At 40.4% G+C, this 24,411-nt stretch overlaps 1 protein-coding gene across 2 annotated transcripts in view; it reads right to left on the bottom strand.

Moving 5' to 3' along the window:
• Nucleotides 1-541: 541 nt before the first annotated feature.
• Nucleotides 542-24,411, bottom strand: part of LOC110829151 (nucleolar protein 4) — a 260,141-nt gene continuing 236,271 nt past the window's right edge. The window contains exons 5-12 of one of the 2 annotated variants that reach the window (XM_087342916.1): nt 21,943-21,994; nt 7,976-8,106; nt 7,561-7,710; nt 6,831-7,046; nt 5,768-5,914; nt 4,790-5,002; nt 4,420-4,612; nt 542-3,251 (exon numbers count right to left, since the gene is read on the bottom strand). In XM_087342916.1, the coding sequence (XP_087199042.1) occupies nt 3,088-3,251; nt 4,420-4,612; nt 4,790-5,002; nt 5,768-5,914; nt 6,831-7,046; nt 7,561-7,710; nt 7,976-8,106; nt 21,943-21,994 (1,266 nt within the window). In that variant the 3' untranslated portion in view covers nt 542-3,087. The remainder of the gene's footprint in view (nt 3,252-4,419; nt 4,613-4,789; nt 5,003-5,767; nt 5,915-6,830; nt 7,047-7,560; nt 7,711-7,975; nt 8,107-21,942; nt 21,995-24,411) is intronic. The other variant, XM_087342917.1, reaches the window with a different exon arrangement.

Raw genomic sequence — 24,411 nt, 5'->3', positions numbered from 1 at the left:
TATTTGTGATGCGAATAATAGAAAAATCTAGTCTCAAACTTAACTGAACCAATAAAATCATTTTTGAAACTTATATATTTCTGAAAGCTACGTCCCAGAATCATTATAAGAATATTTTATCATTTCTTCACATCACTGATGACAGTATTATGCACGCTCAGAGAACAGCTGATAAATTTTCGATCACATAACCCCCTCCTCCAACAAAGAGCTAGCTCCTGATGAAGGGATGTTGGCCTGGAGAGGGTAAGATTCCGAATCTACAACCTACAATTATTAATAACTATAGGTTTACGGAGCAAATGGTCGTCGAGTTGGTGTCGGGCTATTGCATTATGGCATAAATAGTACACAAAAGCCTGTTTTCATACTTTAGGATAATATTAAAATTCTATGGCTTATCACAAATGTTGTATCAAATGCTATGATGAAAACGAGCAAAATTATGCACAAAGCTGTACTGAAATGAAGTAACTACATAAATCATATGACCTAACCACACACACACAATTAAAATGTTGTCAACAAATACAAAAACAAGTACAGATCTACCAACACGTATATTTACTAACAGGAACTCATTTTTTAAAACGTGTATCGCTTTCCACTCCAGCATTAAAAAAAATTTAACAGCAAAAAATTACCACATAAAAATAACCATTTCAATGTTTAATACAATTAATCTTTGATGCGAGAAAAAGTTTTCTACTATTCCAAATTCACGTTTCAATGCATTTTCTTAGGGAGACAACTTGTGCGGCATTTGCTTGAGAACAGCGCTGCATCAGAAGAGCACTTTGTCGTGACGATAATTCAGCGTCACTGAACGTCAGTTACCTAAATTACACGTAATAGCCGCAGTTAATTTTGCTGGAACACCAACATCAAACTGGGTTTTAAAACAATTCTTGTTTTACACGTTCACTCAGGCACCAGCAGAATTTTTGATAAAATGTTAAATTCATTCAATCATATTTTTAACACGTAAACTGTGTACGTTGGATTTTAATTTCCACTCGTGTTGAAAACTCTGGTAATTCTAAGTACAATCAGAAAGTACAGGATGATAGTAATACAATAATTTGAAATTTTTTTTAACAATGACATTCAAAAATAACATGTAAAAACTGTCCATAGGATCTGACAATAAGGGCTTCGGATAAATATTAATGTAATAATAACATTTATAATAATCCAGTGCAGATCGTATTGAGTTATCCTAAGGTGAAGATTCCGTTTAATAAACACATAATTCAAAAGCCATTTCCATTACGTCTATCCAACAGCACCCATTGCTACATCTTTGAAGCTAGTTATCATGTATCGTGACCGAAGCACTGATAAGTGTTCGTCTTTGGTTATAAGTAAATTACACTTTTCTATAGTTTTGTTTAAACTCAATTTTTACACCTTGTAAACCAGAAAATAAACTCCAGGCTTCAATAACTGCACTGGACACACACTCCATTGTAATTTATCCCTTGCGTGCGTACCTTGTAAACCAGAAAACTGTCCCGTATTTTGAAAACTAGGTTATGTATATACTATATATATAATCTGTGAATAACCAATCATCTTAAAAAATGAACACGAACCATAGTACATCGACAGAGATATACAGACAGAATGACAGATGTGGTCCAATTATAAAACACTGCTAATAATTAATAATTATGTACATCCTCTTTGGTACGATCAACTTCCACTACAAAAATTACACATTTCAACACAAAATTGAGAGGAGGAAAAATACAATTTGAAATATAGATATATTTATTTTTAATTTGTTTTAGATTTATATATATTTATAAATGTTAAATTTTCTACTGATATATAATTCGTCGGTTACATTTTATGTATTTAGTTTTCACCCTCGACTTTACCAATAAAATTTAATTCATCGATATAAAGAAACATGAAATCTCATAGGGCTTACATGATCACAGGTAAACTGAAATCAAGTTACAAGCTCTATTACACGAGGCTTTTACTCGGATCTTGGTTCACATCATGACGTGTCCAGTAGCGACTCCAGTTTACTATTCTACCGTGAAAATAAATTTGCTCTTCTAAAGGCTTTATCCACTCAAACTTTACATAGGAATACTTTGTGCAGTCTCCTCTTGGATCCACAGCTTGAATGCAACATTTAAAGGAACAGTGAAAATGTCTTCAATCCATTGTAAAGTATATATAAAAAAAAAACAAGGAACAAGTTGCTGGTGCAGTACTTTTATCTCCCACTATTAAAGTGAAGTAAAATTTAAAATAAGATAACACGAGACAAACACAAAACTTAAGAGTAGAAATTTATAGTCTTTCTGTAGGTGACACATTTTTTTTCTAAAATGTCATGGAATCAAAATAACACATTTTTTGTTTTATAAGAAAAATGTTCTCCTTGTAATTATAATTGAAATTATTCTAGAATTACAGGTTAGAACGAGGTCGACTGCCAATAAGTAAGAAGAGTTAGCATCACCTGCTCATCACAGTTCGCACACATAAATGATGAACCGTTATGTTTTGAGACTTGCATCATCTACATTCACGTAACACCTCTTCTGCTTTAGTACATCAACATTTATTCAGCTACTACAATTGCAATTCTGCAACAGCATCAAATCCTGTCATTCAACTGAATAAATACGCTTCATCGCACTGTCTGTGAAGCCAAAAACACGTGATTCACCAATCACCTTTCAAGCACGCTTATGAACGCACTTTACAAAGTAATTCTGCATTTTTTAACATGGCATGCTTTATGGGGGCCTCTCATATAGTTCATACGCTGCAGATAACGCAATACCACAACAGTCCAAGTATGCAGAAGAATATCTGACAGCCAAATACCTGTTTTTGTCACTAGTAACAGGAATAAATTCGGTCGTCAATTTGCGGTCTCTTTACTTCGGCAGAAAAATCACAAAGAAAATATCAAAGTGATAAAGAACACCTCAATGTGTGTGCGGGGAAATGAATTTCAACGTCACTAAGTATTTACCTTCACAGTTTCAGTATTTGCTGCTGTTTAAGCGCGTTACGCAACGCTTTACAACATTTAAACAGTTGTCAGATTGCAAGTGCTTACTGCTGTTGAAGAAGAAGTTGTTCAAGCTCATCAGCAGAGCGCAGCAAGAAAGCAGCTGACTCGCGGTAACCTGTTATAAGTTGCCGCACTGCTGCCATCTCAGCCGTGTTCAATTTGTGGCTTAGTAGAGGTTTTGTTTTCATGCTGAGATCTGTCGGCCCTGTAAAGGGGAAGAAAGAAAATCAGGGTTTAATTTGAAATAAAGTGACAGTATCTATAACAAACCATTTTGCTGCAAAAGTGTATTGAATCAAGCGTCAATTTTCACGTCTTTATGTAAGGACAAAATTGACGAGTCTTTCAGGAAAGCCAAGTCTGTTTCTTGCATCTTTCAACACCTAAACTCTTTGTCAGATTTCTACAAAAATCTCTATAGAAAGGCTAATTTCTTTTTATATTTAGCAGACTTACACATTCAGCGAATCCTCACATCTGAATATATTCAAACTATTTTTCTTTCCCCCTTCAGTACACACCATTCATTGGTGGTTAGCAGGATTCACGACCCATCAGTACATGGGTTCGATCGGGACCACGACATTTAACACTCCTGCTGTGACCCCCTTTTTGCGAGATGATGACGAAAGTGGAGTAATTGTTGGGATGCCACGGAGGAAAACCCCGTGATGCCTGGACCTTGGCCTTGCCCGACACAAGTTGTAAACCTGAGCACCGCCAGGAATCGAACCCGGAACCCATTGGACAGGAGGCTGGGTGGGGCCCAGAGCCGGTCTGGATGCAGAGGCTAGAGGAAAAATCCTCTGCCCCTGTCGGGGATCAAACCCCAGCCGCCCAGCCCGTAGCCAGTCACTATACCGACTGAGCTACGTCGGCTCACTTTCTTACAGTCGATAAAATTAAAAAGGTTTTAACACTGAATTCTCTGTGTCTTTATGCAAAGAATCCTACAGAACAACATCAAACAAGATGCACTAACCATTTTGATTGTCTTCAGTTTAATCATGAATTATTTTCATTGGTTTACGATAAAAGAATCATTTATGATGAGTGTATGAGCACGTGACACATTTATTAAATAATAAATTCAGTATATGTACAAGGGGTCCGCAGTGGCCGCGTGGTCACTGGGACCGTGGGTTCGAATCCCACTCACGCCATGGATGTTTGTCCACGTTTTTCTGTGTTGTGCTGTCCTGTGTACAGGTAGAGGCCTTGCGACGGGCCGATCCCTCGTCCAAGGAGTCCTACCGAATGTCCATAAGATCAAGCTAACAAAAAGTTGCGACCCGCAGTGCTCAGGCACTTGAACAACGGGTCTTTCCCAGTATCCCAGTGTATGTACAAGCTTGCGTCATTATTATGCTCACCGTTGCTTATCATACTGCCGGAACCAAATGGGGGGGTAGGGAACAACGGATTAGTGTAAGGTCCAGTAGCAGCAGCGCGCTGAAATGCCTGGCTGAAGTTGGGTCTGTACAGAGCCGTAGGTGCGGCGGCAGACGACGTAGTATTCCCATTGACCGCTGTTCCAACTGAAGCTGTCGTGTTCACGCTTTTGGTCTGCAATCACACGACAGAGGTCTATTAAACCTTTTGGCACCAGTTGCCGAAGACCTTACGCAATATATTATCAACCATAACTTCATCCTAGTCGCTGGATTTCTTGCGAGGAGAAGTGTATAATTCAGTTGACGCCAGTGGCAGCCAAAATATGGCATTACTCGACAATGAACGTACCATCGCATCGATGGAAGACACCGCATTCTTGACGCCCACAGAAGCAGCGGGGTTGAAAGCCGGCGATAAACCTGTATCTACAGGGTGCAGCGGTGGCGGCTCAGACTTGATGGTGGGAGCGGCGGTTGTAGACAGAGTAGGCTTAGTTGATGCGTCACTGGCCACCACGACAGGAGATGAGTAGTGGTCCATGGATGACGGCCGACTATCAGTCTAAATGATAGAAATAAACGTATTCAGTCCTTTACAACAAAATAACAGAGGCGGTAGTTTCGACAAAACACAACCAGAAATGTTATAAATATGTAAAGTAGGGTTATAATAAACTGACAACCGATCAACATAAATTTTCCCATACAAATTTTGTGAGGCTTCTCACATCATTAAACAATTATATTCATTACACGGTTTAGGAGATAAAATATGTAGAATGATGGATAGACATGATACCCCTATTATGTGTTCACATCACGCACAAGCCAAAATATACAAGTACGGACGAAGAAGAAGAAGAAGAGCTCTTTTAATTACGAGAAAAGAAGTCTGGTAATTCAGTCAGTAAAGTGGCAAGAATTTTATACAAGTAGTTACAAATGTGTGTCCTGCGCCGTAGCCGCGCAGTCTGAGGCATCGTGCTTCGGACCGGTGATACGGAATGCGCGCTGGTTCGAGTCTCGGCGGAGAAGAAATTTTCTCATGAGATTTTCGACCGGTGCCAACCCAGCATCGTGAGGAATGGGGAGGTAGAATGGGTAGCGTAATCCAGTCATGGAAACTAGCAATGGCTGGGGGTTCGTCGTGCTAACCACACATCACCCTATATCTGGTTGGATGATCGTTCACCTCTGCTTGGGCATGTGAACGTGAGGCCAGCAGTCAAGCTAGTCGGCTTTGACTCTCAGAGGGCTGTTACGCCACGGATTATTAGTTACAATACGCTGAACACATTTACATCGACTCCTCGACTCCTGTACTTACAGCGGTGGATGGTAGAAGAGGCAGTGGCTGGCTGACGGGTTCAAGACCAAGTCGCATCCTCTTGGCATTGTGGCTCTCATTCTCGCAGGCTTGAGCCAGAATCTGCTCTGCCTGAACTGAAGTAAGATGCGCCGGCGTGGGCCGTGTCTGTGCCGACAAAACACGTCACACGAGATCAAAGATTTGCGCACAGAAAAACTGTGTTTTTTCTCCTTATACTATGAAAAGAAGTATCCTGGCGATTAGAAATGAAGATAAACAAAGTGCATTAAAAATTGAAGTGTCGGCAAACAGATTTACGTAGCTCTTTCATTTTGCGAGAGGTGGACAAGGCAACAAAAATGCCATTTTATGGTCCACTACAAATATTTTTTAATGGACGTGCTTTAACGTGCTTTTAGAATAAGTGAATTTAAATTCATAAACATTTCCAGAACTCAATCTCTTCATTTTGTTATTAAGAAACCTCATACATAAATAATATTCTTCCACGCGTAATCCATTCATCAACAATTTGAGCCCACGTGAGTCATTAAATGAGTCCCGGTCGAACCCATGTACTGACGGTCGTGAATCCTCCTAACCACCAATGAATGGTGTGTATTTGACACGAAAAAAAATGGAAGACACCGAATTTGCATGAGAAAATTTGGATGAAGACCAATCCGGCCGGGTGGAAACACCCATAATTTCACAGGAACAGAGCAAGATAAATATTTAGTGTGCTGAGGTCCCACAGAAGAGCACCCACTTACGAATTTCTAAGAACCGTGCCTTCTGATACGTTGCGACATTCGGAAAATAATATCCCACTTCAATGTCAGACTGAGTCCACCACATTTTAATTCTAAACCAAATAAATTGGACCTGGTGGTGTGTCATACATTAAAATAAATGAACACGAAAACTATATTAAAATTGTGACCAACCGTCTTTTAAAAAAAAGTTTATAATAAGAGATGAGTGGGAATTTTTTTTATTTTTGAGGACAGTATTTTTCCACTGGTTGGCTATTGTAGGACAGAATCTGACAGTTTAGGTTAGGTTAGGTTTGGGTCCTCACAGTCCTTACAGCATCCCAGGCTCCATTGGTCTCCCTGGACCTCTTGTTTCTACGACACGATTTGAGGTAGGTCCTAATTCGCTTGCGTGCTCTCTCCGCAAACTCTGGAAACTGTCGAGTACACGAGTCGATAATTGCCTGGATCTTCTCCTTCGGCTGTTTTGAGATTGGCACGATGCGATCCAGGTTTTCGTCCACAAACAGCCGAACAAACATCTAATAACAAACACAAAAACAAAATGTATCGGACCGCAAATGCTGAATCTCTGTGAATACGTACTGGCATATTCTTGACATGTATAACAATTGCAAACAAAAAAAATTACCTGCTCTTCCCGCTTCCAATAATCACAAAATAAACGTCACAACATTCTCACCCATAATTAATCCACCTTTACAACTCATAAAAATGACGCTGTTTGTTAAAAATAAGCTACCTTTACTCTCTATGTCCAGCCAAACACGAGTACGAAATAACAGTGGAATGACGATTACTACAGGAAAAGCTATTCCAGCGCCACTTCGTCCACAACGGATCTCACTTTAAATCGCCCAGGTTTGAACCAATGTCTCTGCAGTGATAAGCCAGCATCTAGCAGCACAGCCTTTGCCCAAAATACTTGTGAGTAGTTTCATTTAATTTGTGTTCATAATTTAAAGCTAACCTAACCTCACTTAGTTCTGCCCGACAAAATAAACACTAATTCGCAAAGTTGTCAATATAACTAACATTGAAGGCCTTGAGACGCTCTGGATCGTACTGATGTGGATCAATCTTGTCCTCCCCTTCGTCTTCATCATCATCTTCATCCTCTTTGTTACCGCTTGATGAAGTTTCGTCATGGACTGAACATGTCTCCTGGGTTAATAGCAGAGGGCTCTGGAATTTCATAGAATATTAAAAAAAAAATCTGTATGCTCATACACTGGGGACAAATAGTCTGATTTCAACTAAACTTAGGATAATTGATCAATCATGGCCCATGGTAATGACGTGAACTATAATTCTACATTTTAAAACACTAAAACGCATGCCAATATACAAAAATAATTCAATAATAATGGAATCAGTAAGTGACTCTGAAACACTGATAAACTACCAGACTGTATGGCGCAACATTACAGAAAATAGTCCCCATACTTACCGACTGTTCTCTGGCACCGGGAGGTGTGGACTTCTTGAGTCCCAAAGCATTATGATAGCCTGTCCACAACCCAGCCACGTCATCACCCGACATTTCTCGGTCATCAGTTAGTCTCATATCACCATTACGTCCTGCAAGTAGCAAGTAAAAAAGTTATTTTCGTAATCATTCTAGAAACCAACACACAGATAAACGTAATTCTCAACATAACCACGAACGAAATGTTAACCGCTTCGATAAAAGTCGATGTATCGTGTACACGCGAACTCGATATCGCTTTTTCCTACACATCTGTGAAAATCTACCTTCATCTAAACCAGAGGTTCTCATTCTTTATCGCTGGCGTACCAATAATTCTAATTTAACACATTAAATGTACAACCAACCAAATGCGTTCAGGGAAAACTTATTTATTTTAATATTATCTTTTGATTTTCTTACTTAGTTCGCGTACCACCAATGGTACGTGTACCATAGATTGAGAAACGCTTATCTAAATCATTTACCTCAACACCCTGTTCTCTAGTACCCTTAATCTCTGTTCTGCCAGGTACCAAGTTACATACCCATGCAAAAAAGCTATTAAAATTACACAAACTTTTTAATTGCGTATTTAGTTAGAAGGAGAGAAGACAAATTTACGTCAACTATAAAAATAAATAAATAAAATTTAAAAACCTGTCAAATCATGTGAGTATTTCTGGAGGTTCAAAAAATGTACAGAAGTCAAAGGCCAGTAAGATACGTACTACTTGATAGAGGTTAGGAATCGAACAGGACTTTCAATTCCACGATTCGTAATCAAGAGAGCTGGACACCCCTACCTAGGGGCATATGTATACCTCTGTGTGTTTTAAAAACAGCATCGCATTTAATTTTAACAATTCCTGAAACTTTTCAAAACAAAAACGAGCGGTCGGGGTGGGTGGGGGTTATATTCCGTATATAGTAACCGTGAAAAAACATTTTTTCACTCTGAAAACATCACATTTTTGTTGCTATGGTTCATATTATACGAGATACAACAGTGAAACATTACATTCCTCGCATGGAGAGAATCTGACGCCATGAGCTGGTCTGTTTACGTTGCCAGAGCATGTATATTGGATGAACATGTGCGTTTATCATACCGAAATCATCCTCGCTTGCTACAAAATTCCTCAGACGCTGTGTGTTTGTGTCAACAACTTTTCAAATGTGGAACTCAGAAACGCAATTTAGTAAAGTGGGCTCACTGATTCGTGTTTTGTAACTGCACAGCGACTCAAAAACAGTCACACAAAATACCTAAGTGTCCTGAGTACCATGGATATCTATGCTTGGTCTTCCTTGAGCAGAAGACATTCAGTTGATCTAAAACTGTTACACAACCATTATCATAGAATCAAGCCAGTTCAATTTTCACAACCGATTCATACAAGATCTATTTTAATATTATCCTCACATGTGCCTACGTCTACCACATGTTTCTTCCTCGACAGCCTACAACACAAAATGTTTACGTACTTGTTTGCAAAAGTGTTATATGTCTAGTCAATCCTCCCTTTATTTTAAAGACGAATACAATTTTAATAAGCTCAATATTGTGTTCGTTATTTCTCTATTTAAACCTACTTAAATTCGTCGGAGCACAAATGAAAAAAAAAATTCTTAGTGAGTAATATTTCAGGTTATCAAGGAACAACATCACAGAAAAGTCACCTTCAAACGTTTTATTAACTTCACTTCCAGGATTCATTGCTCTTTATGTGAAGGCATCAGCACAATTCCAATACGAGGAAGTTCCCAACAGATCCCGACAACGGAACTACAAACCAAAGTAACAATTTCACTTCCCCACTTACATCTGTCTCCTGGGTCCAAATATCTTCTTTAACAAAGCGGACAGATCAACAGGTTTCTCGCAGCAATAACGTGGAAGAACTTACATTTGAATACTGTGGCGGGGGTTAAGCAGCTACCTGTAGTGGGGACCAACACGAAAGCATTTTATCAAATAAGCTAATGTTCACAATCCCAAGCTACTTATGAAAGTGTTTTGAACTCGACGGTGGAACAATGGGTTCATTTCCACTGCCACGGAGGTCACCAGACGGCGGTTATCGGGTAAACTGGGTCACCATGACAACGTTCTTTGTGTCCAAACAAGAGGGGTCTAGATCTCTATTGAAGACAGTGAGTTGTGCGGGCCATTTTTCAATGCGAACCGCAAATAAATTTCAATAACGTTAACATTTACAAATCTATTTAAATTGTAAGGATATTACTCACAGCTGTGAAAACTTGAAACCTCACTATTTCAATTACGTTCTTCAACGCCTGAAGTGTTGAGTCAGGCCAACTACGCATACTGTTAGTTTATAGTTTAGATGCGTCATGTTTGTGTTTTCAATTCATACATATATTTATTCTTCAAGTCTATACACAAACCATTTTAATATTGATGTTAAAAATTAAAATTGATATAAATATTTTGCGCTATTCATCGTTTCCTCGATGTTACAATTTTGCGCTATATATTACAACATGTTTCGATGTCTCAGCATCATCTTCAGGTTTTTATTTTTTAAAACTATTCTATATTTTTTAATGCACGCTTTTCACTAATTGTAGATTGTAGGTTGTAGTTGTGGATGTTCCTTTAATCTTCTGATTCTTTTGCATATTATGTGGCGTATTATGTTATTTGTTCATTATTTCAGGAGTTTGATGTGTCGTGTGTCCTCGTCTTGTCAGGTCTGATCAGGTGAATGTCAGTTCATAGACTCTATGATATATATTAAAATGGTTTGTGTATAGACTTGTAGAATAAATATATGTATGATACTGTTAGTTGTTAATTTGTATTAATTAACAAATCTCGCTTCTCCTATTCAAAAGGAAAAAGTACGTAATATTTCTGAAAAGTTCGTATTTACAGAGGTTGGTGTCCAGAATTCCTGTTTATACGATACGGAAATTCAAAATGAACACAAACGAAACACAATCAACCACATCTACTAAAATGTGGATGGCAAACGATGAGAAATTTTGGAATTTTAAAGTACAGTTACGTCATTCGCGTTACACGTAACAGATGTTAAATTAATAATATGCTATGTTACCGTTTCGAAGAATGCCTTTCCCTAATTAATCGGGGCAGGGGTTCAATGGGTACGGTCCTAATATGCTCCAATTTCAAAATGACGATGAAAAGAATTGTTCTAATGATGTCATGTTTGCTGATATACATCTCGGATAATTAATTGCGCCTGGAAATGATGTGCGATTTATATATCGATTTGTGTTTCCGATAATTTGAGGTTTGTTTTGTTGCCCTGAGGGGAGATACGGGTTGCAAATCATTCCAACAGGTAATTAATTCGTGGCCCCTTTTTGTTCGCACGGCAAATACACATACGCACTAAATCAACACAGCGCGGTACGATATGCAATTCGTTTTCCAATAAAATGAACCGGCGAGATGTAGTGAGGAACGCGATTCATGGTCGGCTCGCAGGTTGAAGACGACTGTCTTGTAGAATGCGCTGTGTAGTTTGTCAAATGTTCACGGATGTTTCACATGTACTTAGTGCCTCCATCATCAGCGCGACTTCACGAAGCAACATCCTATAAGACAGTTGTCTTATTACTCGCTGTCTTCGTAGGTAGGAGGTGACCGTTGCCTATTTGAAGACATTATACATTATCCCAGGGTTCGTATGGAGATACTGAGAGAAACCACGGAAAATCAGTCAGGGTAGTAACTGTTCCGACAGAGATTCGAACCTGCCACAACTGGAATACGGCGCCAACTTCCACGGTACTGAAATGCGGATTGCAACGGAGAAGAACTCTTTGAGCCATCAAGAATTTAGGGTTCAGATCACATTTTCGTATTCAGTAGAATCTGACATGCCAATCTCTCGCTCTCTCCGATGTTGTACACAGTCAGACTCATTTCTCGAATTGCACACGACGTGTGGCCCTAAATGTCCAAATTTCAATAAATTAGAAGTTTTAAATTCAATCCAAATAACTACTTATATACACCTTGTTTATACATATTTCAGTTAAATGAAGTAGAGAAGAGATTCTGTTATCTTCAAGTTTCTGTGAAGATAGAAAAACTATAAATCGAATTATCAAAAGCAAACGGTCATGATTTTCCTCAGCCACGTTATGCCCCCCCCCCCCCCCCCCCCCCCCGAACAGCCACTTCTTTCTTTAAACATGCTCTTATTTGACAAAAGTGTCACGTACAGCGCTGAAGTCTAAACTGAAAACACCGCTAGTATCCAACCACCTGCCTTGATTTAATAAACACAGATCACGGGTTCTCGATATTTATCTTCAGATTTCTTTTGCCTCAAGTGACCTTTAACGTCGTGTTGGTATATAATGTCCCTGGCTGAAAAAGGGGAGGGAAAAAAACGCTTCTAATGAAAACACTGTGAAGTTTCCCGTACACGAGCGGTCTATTTACTCAGAGAAACACCAGAACAGAACAGGAAAGGGGGAGACATAAGATCCTTATTCAAGGCCCCTCAATAAAACTAGCAATTCTACACTTCGAACCGAACGAGTCCTTACAGTGACTAAATACGGGCAACGTGACCAACTTTTCAAAATCTACATTCCAATTCGTTTTTTTTTTTCTTCACGATTAAATGACTCAAAAGATGACTCTCTTCTGAGCTGTCCTGATTATGGAGGCAGCAATGACCTCTGAAACGTCGGCAAACTTCTACAAGATTACACGGCACTACAACCCAGAAGACAGCCATCTTCATAACGCATACAAGTTCATACAAAAATGAAACAGATTAACAACATTTCAGGTACCAGTGACAAGCCTAAAGAGTTTGGTCATTAAAATAGAATATTCTTAAAAATTATGACGTGTATGGAGAATGTCTACGGAGAAACTATTTAACAAAGCACGACATTAGACAAATGCTGCAAATAAAATTTGCAGATGTTGAAATCTTTATTTTAAGAAAATTATTTTACTTTAGAAAAATATTCGAGTGCACAGACTGCATGTTACATATTAATTTTATACGCTCATGAAAATTGTTACAAATTATTCCACTAATAATACTAACAATAACGCCCCCTTTGGGCGTCTGATTCACTTATTATTCTTGTTATTTATTAGTACTGCAATCTGGCGCCACATTCGTAATACTACTACAGCAGGATCGCAGTAGGAACGATTCACCTACTTCTTAACGCAACCGCTAGATGTCAGAATGCCCCAAAATAATTGGGGGGGAAAATCGATTATCGAAGCAGAATATAATCAAGTTGACGCTTCTCAACAGGTGGGATAAATGACGTAGCGAAATTCTAGAAAGAAAGTGATACAGTGTGATTCATACAGCGGTAATAATTATACTGCCCACACCAGAAAAGGAAACAGAGCAAAGTCGTAACCTAACACTGTAACAAAAATGTTCTGTAGGGCTTGGAGACAATGCCTGTTTATATAAAATACAGAATCTTGCAGTGAGTCTAGAATGTGCTGTGTGCTCAGCAAACTATAAAGCCTCAAGAATGAGCTATAGAACTGTAAACAAAATGTGACAACAGTGGGTATGGTATGCAAACACTTCGTGTCCACGTGGCCGTGTTATGGGATAGGAAACACGACATTCTTGAGGTTATAGTTGTTGTTGTTGTTTCTTGGCTCTACAACCCATTTGTGGGCACCACGTGCCAAAATCACAACACGTCCACGACGTCCTTTGTTACTGCTGCGGCGCGTATTTCTGAATTTCCCGTACTCAACACGAAACTTCACCTTGCCCACTGCTTCGGCAGTTTTAGAGTCTGCCTTCTTATTTTCTTCTTAATATTTTCTCGCCGTCCTTCGTCGTGCCCCTGGGTGTATGTTTGGTTCGTCTCCATAGCAACCCAATTCCACTCTTCTATAAAACTTCACCTCGTGTTTTAGCTCTTTTCTCTGTAGCTGTCTCTTTCGAACCCGCGTTCCTCCTACTCTAGTGCGCACCCTCTTAAGACCAACCACCCTCCACCCTCCTGTCTCTCGTCTCAAATAAAGACGAGTACACTCGCTACTGCGAGGAAATCTGAACCGAAGCGAGGAGAATTACGTACTGATGTGATGAAACCAACAAAAACTGTTAATTTAATGAAGATTGTGTGGATAATGAAGACGATAAGAGAGACAAGAAGTGATATTCCAGACTAATCTCTGAACTATTAACACTTCAGTGCAGCGCGTAAAATGCTTTGTAATAAGCGAGTCTTAAAAAGAACGGGAAATGAAAAGGTAGGCTCATAAACGATCCAAAATTATGAAGGGATTTATCCTGACGATCGCTAGAACTGGGGTACAGATGTAAATATCATACTATCATGTTCACCCTAATTGAAATAAATGTGTCACTCTATAATCCACGACATAATGAGTAACAACATCTACAGTTTAATATCTAGCGAATAATAAATGTTAAGAAGATTTCTGTCTTCTGGGTTATTGCGCTGTGTAGTCTGGTCGATGTTAACCAACGTTTCAGAGGTCATACTGCCTCCGCCATCAGAGTATGAAGATTTCTGTCTTCTGGGTTGTTGCGCTGTGTAGTCTGGTCGATGTTAACCAACGTTTCAGAGGTCATACTGCCTCCGTCATCAGGGCGATGAAGATTTCTGTCTTCTGGGTTGTTGCGCTGTGTAGTCTGGTCGATGTTAACCAACGTTTCAGAGGTCATACTGCCTCCGTCATCAGGGCGATGAAGGCAGTATGACCTCTGAAACGTTGGTTAACATCGACCAGACTACACAGCGCAATAACCCAGAAGACAGAAATCTTCATACTCTGATGGCGGAGGCAGTATGACCTCTGAAACGTTGGTTAACATCGACCAGACTACACAGCGCAACAACCCAGAAGACAGAAATCTTCATACTCACCGCTGTGAGAACCTCAAGTCTTACATTAAATGTTAACATAAAAGACTTCACTTCGCTTAACACCGAAATATTCCCATTCCATGGACCAAATCGAACAGAAAAGGAGCTGCACCTCCCCTTCTGCCTAAAGACGATGGAAGACTCGGCCTTCAAGACATAGCGACTTTCAAGGATTTAATGTGTTCGGGGTTTTCAAAACAGAGGACAAAATATAAAACAAAGAAATGACATAATACCATCCTCAAAGACAAAGACAAAATTTACAGGATTTGAGGTTTTCACGACGGTAAGTCTGAAGATGGTTGTCTTCTGGGTTGTTGAGCCGTGTTGTCTGGTAGTTTCAGAGGTGCTTCCTTCCTCCATCATTAGGGCGGACCTCTGAAACGTTGGTGGACATCTACCAGACTGCACGGCTCAACAACCCAGACGACAGCCGTCTTCGAGAGACGAATAATCCCTGCTGTATATTCGGTGGAGTGATGTTTATCTCAGGAATCACAGGTCAAAACAGCTTGTTCGATTACGATATTTAACACCCATCTTCAATGCGATGCACCAACATCTCATTCTAAGGATGTTTCGCAATAATGCAGTTAAATCAGCCCGAAGAAAACAGAAGCATACGGAAATAAACATTACAGACGCGGAAGTGTCTATCTTGAAGGTCAGAGTGCAAGTGTATGGCGATCCTAATCATCGGAACACGTGACCCAGCAAGATCACGGCCGAATCACCTAGTCACGACTCGTCCCAGACTAATTCAGCGCCAGAAATGATGCACTACAATCCGAAAGCATTCTAAATGAGTTCCCTGACATGCAAGCATACCAACACAAGAGAATTATAAAAAAAATCATTTTATTTCTTCAAACGTCTTTACAACACAAGTCGTATCGGAAAGTACAGAAAGTTAAAACCCTTAATACATTTCATAAGCCGCTTTTTAGCTTCGCCTTGCCCGTCTGTCCGTCCACCCACATGTAACAACTACAGAACAGCGTGAAGGATTTTAGTGAAATTTTATATCGGGGAGTCACACTAAAATTCGAGCAGATATTACAACTTCTGTTAAAATCTACGCGTGTTTCTGCTCGGATCTTCAGCGAAACTCGATAAATAATCACTTGAGCGAAAAATGTTCCGAACGAAATCTGCAAAACTAAAATGAAATAAATTTTATTCCTAGTACACTTTTTCCCACAACTCCTGTGGTTCTCGAATTAACCAAGCATCGGATCCATATCTTGAAAACTGTAGAGCTATTATCCATCCAGGTTTATACCGGATAAAAGGCGAGGAATTTCTCGATTAGCTGAGCGTGCTATTTTAGCTTCCCAAGAAGGACTCTGTCCCATGAAGTTGTTTGTGCTGGAGGTCTTGTTCGTCCGCCCGTTTGTTTTACGACATTAATAAGAGTATCAAAAGTTATCATTCACTGAATACAAAATCTATAGACAAAAACAGAGCCAACACCCCAAAACTATTAAGCTACACGTCCTACCCTACTTCGAAATATGATCGTCTTCTACGAGTGCATAATCCTTACTAGTTACATCACAAGTAACCACGTCTTTGCAATTACGTGCGATACAAATATTTCTGTAACACTTCATTGAAGACGGGGAAATAAAAATAAAGTTGTCAAAACCTCGTACCCTCCCCCATTGTGGAAACTGACTTTCATTTGTTACCTTTCTTTGCAGGATAATGGGTATACGAGCCTTTCTTTCTTTGCTACGTACCACCACCATAATAATCATCATCATTATCGTTGTAGCTCACAATATTCTACTTCGCCCGATTTCTACCAGCAGTGGACCTTTTTGCACTCCCCAGGTCAGCATCCATCTCTCTCACCACTCCATCTTATCTCTCCATCCAGAACCTCTAGCTCGATGTTACCCTACCTTACACAGGAGAAAGGCGTCTTCAATCTTACTCCAAACTCCCACCACCCACCCACGCCTGCGTCTCTGCAGCCTGTCACCATGTTCTAGATCAGAGTTCTGCTAAGGAGCACCTTACATGTGACCTCACATATGAGCTAAACATTACATTAGCAATATTGATGTGGTCCATGTAAGTATTATTCAAGAATCAGGCATTAAGTGTCGAATGAGATGCTAGACGTGAGATGACTGCCTTCAAAGTTGTTGCGTCGTGTAATCTGGTAGAAATTTACCGACGTTTCAGAGGTGCTTGCTGCCTCCATCATCACCCTGAGTCAGTAACCACATCTGAAATGTCGGTCAATTTCTACCAGATTACACGGCGCAACATCCCGGAAGACATCTTCAAATTCGCCACAATGAAATCTCACCACGCGAGAAATAATCTATATATGGGAATGATTTGGAAAAATTCGATCGTGATATATATTCGTCTTCGAGTGAAAGTGGGGGGGGGGGGGGGGGTATAGCCTTCAGAATGTAGGAATTTATAAGGTTTTAAGTCATTTAAAAAGAACAGATGGTGACAAAGTAAATATTAGGCCCTAATACGAGACCATCTCCAAACATATTCAGATAATGAATATAATACAGGACCTAAACTAAAAATGGTCTCTTCGTGCCCAATATAAAACGGAACTAGAAGTGATGAATTCGTGACTGATCCAACAGGAAACGAATTATCGTTAAATATGAGCAGATCATTACAAACTGAAACACCTTTAAAACAAAACGAGCCAAAGTATACATTGGCGCATACGCGCTGAATAATGCAGAAGCCGCGGTTTCATGATGAGAAATAATTTTGCACGCAACACATTTTGTTCCAGACTGAGGTCACCCTACATGAGCAATATTGTATGTTAGATTACGAGTGTATAAAATGTCTTCTCTTCCGCTTCGCCCCTTCTTTATTCGCTCTTTCGCCTGCCAACCCCCACCCCCACCCGAAACTAGATGGAGTCGTACCCACCACCACGGCACCTCGCCCTCTTTGCTTGGGTTTCTTCGTCTACCCTTCTTTTTCGCCTGTCTACGGACCCATCCCCCGTACCACCCTCTACCGCCAACTCCGGTAATTAATTTTTCCACCAGCCTCCTCCATCCTCCACCTCTCTTCTCCTTACATTTTCCTTTCCCTTTTTTTCCCCATCTTCATTTCTTTCGTCCGTTTCTACTACATCTCGTTACGAAAAAAAGGATCGGTTTTACTGTTTCTACTTACAGTCCGTTCACAAAATCATGGCAACTAACACAAGCCCGTCACACGATCACGGCCTACAAGAGACTACGGCTCATCTATGCGATCATTTTCTCCCAATTCGCATTACACCTCATTCTATGTTCATGCAGGGCGATCTTCAAAACCTCGCGATTTTTACAACTGCAACTTAGGAGCACTTGGGAGTAGCAGAATCCGGTCACTGATAGCCGAAAACGTCCTAATTCCGTCTTCCGCCTGAAGCATTCTGAGGCAGTGAATCTTTAAAAAAAAAAAAAAGTCTGACACCCTGTGTGGTGGATCAGCCTACTGCAACGCCAGACCCTTACTCGCACGTGCATAATTATATACGACACGACCAATTAAGAAATGTGTTCCACACCTCCCCAGTCATTTCTAGCCCATCATATATCACCCTGCCTTCTTACTTCGGTAACTGATGCAACGTCGTTAAATAACTAGAAAGCCAAACAAACAGGAACTACGTATTTGAGCCCATAATTCCACCGCGTGATCACCCTCCCACGTCATTAAATACCGAAAACCTCTACAGCAGAGACAGCGTCGTTAAATTATTTTCCAGTATATCAGGAGGGTTCCAACGACACAAGAAGCAGCTATCCGGACCTCCAATACGCCCACTCCACGTGGTACCATTTGTACACCTCCCCACCGACCCACGCAACTCCGTCCCCTTCTCAGCGTCACTACCCGACCAGAGCGGCGCCCGCCGTCGGCGCTAAAAGGCTTCCTCCACCCCCTCAAGGGAGAAAAAAAACTCCGTCGGACCTTCAACCCTTCTCCCTTCAAAGTTTACTTCGTCACACATAATATCCGAATGTCAGTAGCGCAGATGACTTCCAAATTTTCTTTTCGCGTTCAAGGGCTTTAAATTTGACTTGGAACTTAAAACCACTGCAAAATTCCTAACAGGAGAGAGGCTGTAAGTTTCATCTCTCGGAGGAGCAGTTGGAATAAAAAAAAAAAATCAAAAACTTAAAATTTATTTACTGAACTGAATGCAGATGATTATCAACTGGGTACGGAACTTGGTGTACGCTGGAGTCACCGGTCTTCGTGGACGTCCCGTCGTTCAGTCCGAAGTCCCGTACTTCGTCGAGTGTGGGTTATTCCTATGAACATCCTCAAAACGCCGAGGTGCTGCTCAGATCCATAAAGCCTCGTTTATGACCCACATTTTAACCGATATAATTCTGAGCTCTTGAGACTAGGTGGGTCATCTGACCCATGACTAATGAAGACGAATGACCATGTAACTGAGATAAGGTTGTAAGTGATGAGTTAACGTCCCACGTTAAGGACACCTCAGCGCCCTTTATGAATGTTTTTCTTTTCAATTCCAGGGCCATGACAGACTTGACAGCCACCCCAGGGAACTAGCGTCCCTGCGTGTTGTACAAGGTACTAACTCCCATCACCCAAATTTTAGACCCAATAATTTCTTTTCCTAGGTGTTAAGGATACGATTCGCTCCTTGGTCTCCGTACTTGACGGTCGGGGATCGGTTCCCGGAAGTATCGGTGCGAAGTTTGTATTTTCCAGCAAGTTCAGAACAGTTCTGGAGCGCGTGATGCGTCCTCCAGATGAAAGAATACGGTGCATAAAACTGGCTATTAAATCTCCATGAAATTCTGAGGGTAAGCATAACGCACGAGATTCCTCTCAGAAAAAAAGATACGGACATTTGATTATCCGGAAGCTTTCAAGTTCCAACTAGTAACAGTACATTACAAAGTCAAGCTTTCACACTGCAATGACAGGGATATCGCTTTTGAAATTATCGCTCGATGACAGGCGATATGTTTCGAAAGCAACTTCTCTGCCATATTACCTATCGCTAAAGAGAGGTGTTGTTTGTAGTGGCTTGTTGCATTATCCAATGAACGATCATGTGTGCAAGCGCATCATAGCGGATACGTAACTGAAAAACAACTAAATATTAAATTTGTTCAAACTATAGCACGTGAGTGTATGTAGTGATTTCCCCGACATTTTCACAAACTAGCAATTTGATCCCTTTGAAATGCACAGGCGATATGATATCGCCTATCGCTTACTGCTACCTGGTTCTGTGTGAACCCTACCAAATAGAGTCAGTCTGTTCAAACTCAACTTGTGGAAGCATCCTGCGATATGCTTATCCATTATTCATGTTGCCAGGTGAATTGTGTCCTCAGACTCGCTCGCACGGTCCAGACCTGTCTGTCTCCTCGACTTGTCTGATCTGATGCTTGGCCAACCTGTCAGGCTACTCAACTTCCGGTTGGCTGTTCAAGAAGTCTGTTGCTCACTTACACTGCACGGTCAGGCGGCATTGTTATAGTGCAGTTCCAGTATGGACCGACCCCCCCCCCCCCCCCCCCAACTTCGACGACCTGCCAAGGAGGTATCGGGTCATTCTGCTTCCGTTCAGACAATCCAAAGTATCATTTTCACTCGACTGCACTGAGCGTGATCGCTGTAATGTAATTCCTTCGTGTTTCTGTTAGGATACACGCATTCACGGCGTCTGTAATCCGGGAACGTATCAAATCTCGCTGTATGGGCTTCAAGACATTAGCTACATTGTCAGCATCGGTTCGCTTACACTCGTGGCTCCGATGACTGAATAACAAGCAACATCGCAACATCGCTGTATCTTGATCCGTGTTCAGTGCGTTGGTACAGCCTTTGTACATAAAATAAATGGGCAAAATAGCCTAACGTCACGACCGAGTGGTTAGCATTCCAGTTTCGTATCTGGGAGGACCCGAGTTCAAGTATCGTCACTCGCATCGACTATTTTGGCCGACGTCTTCGTGGTTTTCCTCAATTACTCCAGACGAATTGCGGGATAGCACCTCAAATTAGACCACGTCCGATTTATTCCACATAATAAATAAATAAATAAACATAAACTATGTCCAAATATATAATATAATTCAAGTCTATACACAAACTTTAAATTGTTGATGTTAAAATTTAAAATTAATATTTGTATTTTGCGCTATTCATCGTTATTTTAAATTTTAACATCAACAATTTAAAGTTTGTGTATAGACTTGAATTATATTATATATTTGAATTTTAAAACACAAATATGACGCATTTAAACTATAAACTATGTATTTCGTAAGTAAGACAGAACTACAGCAGAGTTTCCTGTCATGAATAAGACACGTCTGTTTCGTTAACGTGGAGACTCTATGCTGTTTTGATGACGACATTTCTATAAAGCAAAGCTCGTTCAATACTACTGTATTCTCCAAGGGAATAATTTTTGCTCAAATAAGAAGAAAACTTGTAACTGCTTGTTTTGAAAGTCAAGATGTGAGAATTCTCTCTTGCAGCTCATTAAATTTGCCCTGACCTTGCTCTTTACACAGCGAACGCTGTTGCGCAAAGCAAGACAGCAGATGAGGTAAATCCTGGTACAGTGACAAGATTTCGAATCTCAGAGGAATTCTTTGTTTTTCTTTCATCTGTCACCTAAGAGACAAGCTCATAAAAGAAAAGTATTTATCTTCGCCAACCAGTGAAAGAAGACAATAAGGAAATGTTTAATTTGCAGCATTGCCCATTCATATATAAAACTTTACGCGGGAAGAAATTTGTATCTCCAAGAGTTACTCATCGCCCTGATGATGGAGGCAGCAAGCACCTCTGAAACGATGGTAAACTTCTACCACACCACACAACCCAGAAGACAGCCATCTTCAAACTAGAGATTATTTCAGAGCTGTGCCGGATCCTAGGGCTCGTGAGCAAATTGTCTACACTGTGTCCCTCCAACAAACCAAACTCCAATCAGAATTTAGTGACCTTCCACTGGCCAATGACGAAAGTTGTGTATTATTACTCGGTTAACAACATCTTACCTGGGAAATGGTCGTCATCTGTAACGTCAGGCTCTGGTGTCGATACGCTGTCCTAAAATGAAACAGAAAAATACCGTTTTAAATATAGCCACAGTAGTGATTCTTCAAGGTTACTAGATATTTATAACAGAGGATGCAAATACACAGAGTGACCCAAAATAAAACTATCAAGTTTAATGCTTTATTTCACCCGCACGATAAGACATAGAAATCTCATTCAAATCAGCATCTTAGGCCATTTATATTACGACGTGTTCAATGCGCATGCCCTAAACACGGAACACCTTTTGCAATCTCATTCAATAGTGTGACTACAGGCCTGATCCTGTCTTTCGAAATTTCTTGACGAGGTTTGCAATCACGTGCCTGTCCGGTTAAAACTTCGACGCCGAACTTTGCCTGGGTCCCTCTTCTGACCTCAGAATGTTCTCTTTAGTGATAAATGTCCAATACTCGGTACAGTGGGCCGCAATTTTTTTTTTTTTTTTTTTTGGGGGGGGGGGGGGTTACCTACAAAGTCTATCGAAAATAAGTTATAAACAAATGGCTTGAGCAATACAGTGTGTCAGTAAAGTTCCTTCAAAAATACTCACAATTTTTGAGGTAAATTGAATTTAAACTTGGTAGGTATGTTTTGGGCCATTCTGTAACAACAAATACAAATAACAGGTAAGGCAGTACAGTCCGAAAGATAAATGGAACGTCTGCTTATTAATAAACTGTGACTTAAACACAACTAAGTAGTACTGAAAACGCGACTAAGAACTTACAGTAATAAAAAAACTTCCAGGGCGAACAATATACCTCCCTCTCCTTTTTTAAACTGTGCAAATCTCTATCATCGATCGCGTAAAAACAAAGACTTACGGGTGTTAAAAAAAAGGACGCCGAGGGGAATAATAAGGGGTTAAGAGGAAATATGTAAAAGGACAGAGAAAAATTAATAATTAGGAGCTTCATTGTCTGTGCTCTTCGCCAGATCAAGTATTATGAGTGTAAACACAGAGACGAGGATAAGATGAAATATTAACGTAGCGAGCATGGGAGAAATGAGATAACATTAATTGGAAAGCCTACAGGGAACAAGCCACTACGGTAATAAACATTTGGGATCCATGAAAGGTTAGAAATTTCGTGGCTATCAGCTTCTCAAGATAGACTCTACTCAATAGAGTTAATTTTTAAGACGATTTTCCTGGATAAAGGATCTGCATACGTAGTTGCTGGCAGCTGATATCGTAATTCCTCTCTGCGTCCAGGAAAATGTAACGTGCAGCTGTTTCCATGAACGAAGCGTATGAAGTTGTCATTCGGTCACGATTACAAGACTATGGAATTGCAACGAGTTTGTAAAATCTCTGTTTAGGAAATACTATTTCCGTACAAAAAAAAGAGGCCTGAGTTCCTATATAAGGAAAGAACGAATCGAAATTCGTGAAGGCGCGGCCACTTCTCTGTAAAATGTCTTCATAAGAACCACAATAAAGCATCGCGACTGTCCAAAAACATGACGTAAGCAATGAGGCATCTCCATGGGTGGCACTTCAACTTACAGGCACGCCTTGCGCCATGTTGTGCCTCCTTGCCCTTCCTGTGTGAAAGGGTTCGCCATTGTAGGTAGGATGAGCTTCACGAGAATGAAAACGATGTGGGACTTCATAGACTCTCCCGACTATGATATCATTTCGAGGAACGCCTTATAAGGTTTTCCAGCATGTCAGTATTTTTCTAATACGAAGCCCAAGCATATTGGCCAAGACAATGGCAGTCAGGTAGTTTTCACCGACGTTTCAGACGTATCTGCAGGGCGATCGCCCTCATAATCGAAGCGGTAAGAACCTCTGAAACGTCGATTAACTTCTAACAAACTACACGGCACACCCAGAAGACATCCATCTACATATTCGCAGCTGTGAGAACCTGAAATCTCAAATAATGAGTAAGCTCAACGTTTCGCTCATAAAAATGTGCATTCCTTTTTATTCGATGTGGTTCGTAACGCTCCGGAAAATGTTCATTCAGGAAAGTCGTTTGTACACTGCAATTCAAACGACGCTGCATCTCAAATAAGAGTCAGGCGTCTTACCGCTGATCCAACCCGTTCACTAAATTGTGGGTGGTAAATTTACGACCTCTGTATTCCGCGCGCGCTAACTGCTGTCTTTGGAAATGCACCTCTGCATAACGTAATCCACAAAACGTCTTTTGTTTAATAAAATCTTGTTAGATTAACTCATAAACGTCCTCGGTTTTTGTCGGTAATAAATCTGCGATGGAAGCTACGCCACTTACGACTTATAATATAGGGTGATTTGCAACCTCCGACAGTTAACCCACTGCCACAGGGAGCAGAGCTTATGTAAATCGTAAATATTCTCGGCAATATCACGCCTTCCTTCCTCCCCTCCTGCCTTCTTCGCTCGGTTACAGGGAAATTGATAGCGAGGCGTTCAACAGGTGATGTTTTTC

The sequence above is a fragment of the Zootermopsis nevadensis genome, unplaced genomic scaffold (genome assembly GCF_977971745.1).
Source record: "Zootermopsis nevadensis isolate Lab colony 2312 unplaced genomic scaffold, Znev_1.0 Znev_ptg000004l, whole genome shotgun sequence".
Taxonomy (NCBI): Eukaryota; Metazoa; Arthropoda; class Insecta; order Blattodea; family Termopsidae; genus Zootermopsis; species Zootermopsis nevadensis.
The sequence above is the reverse complement of the archived record's forward strand: the minus strand, read 5'-3'. Positions and strand labels throughout refer to the sequence as shown.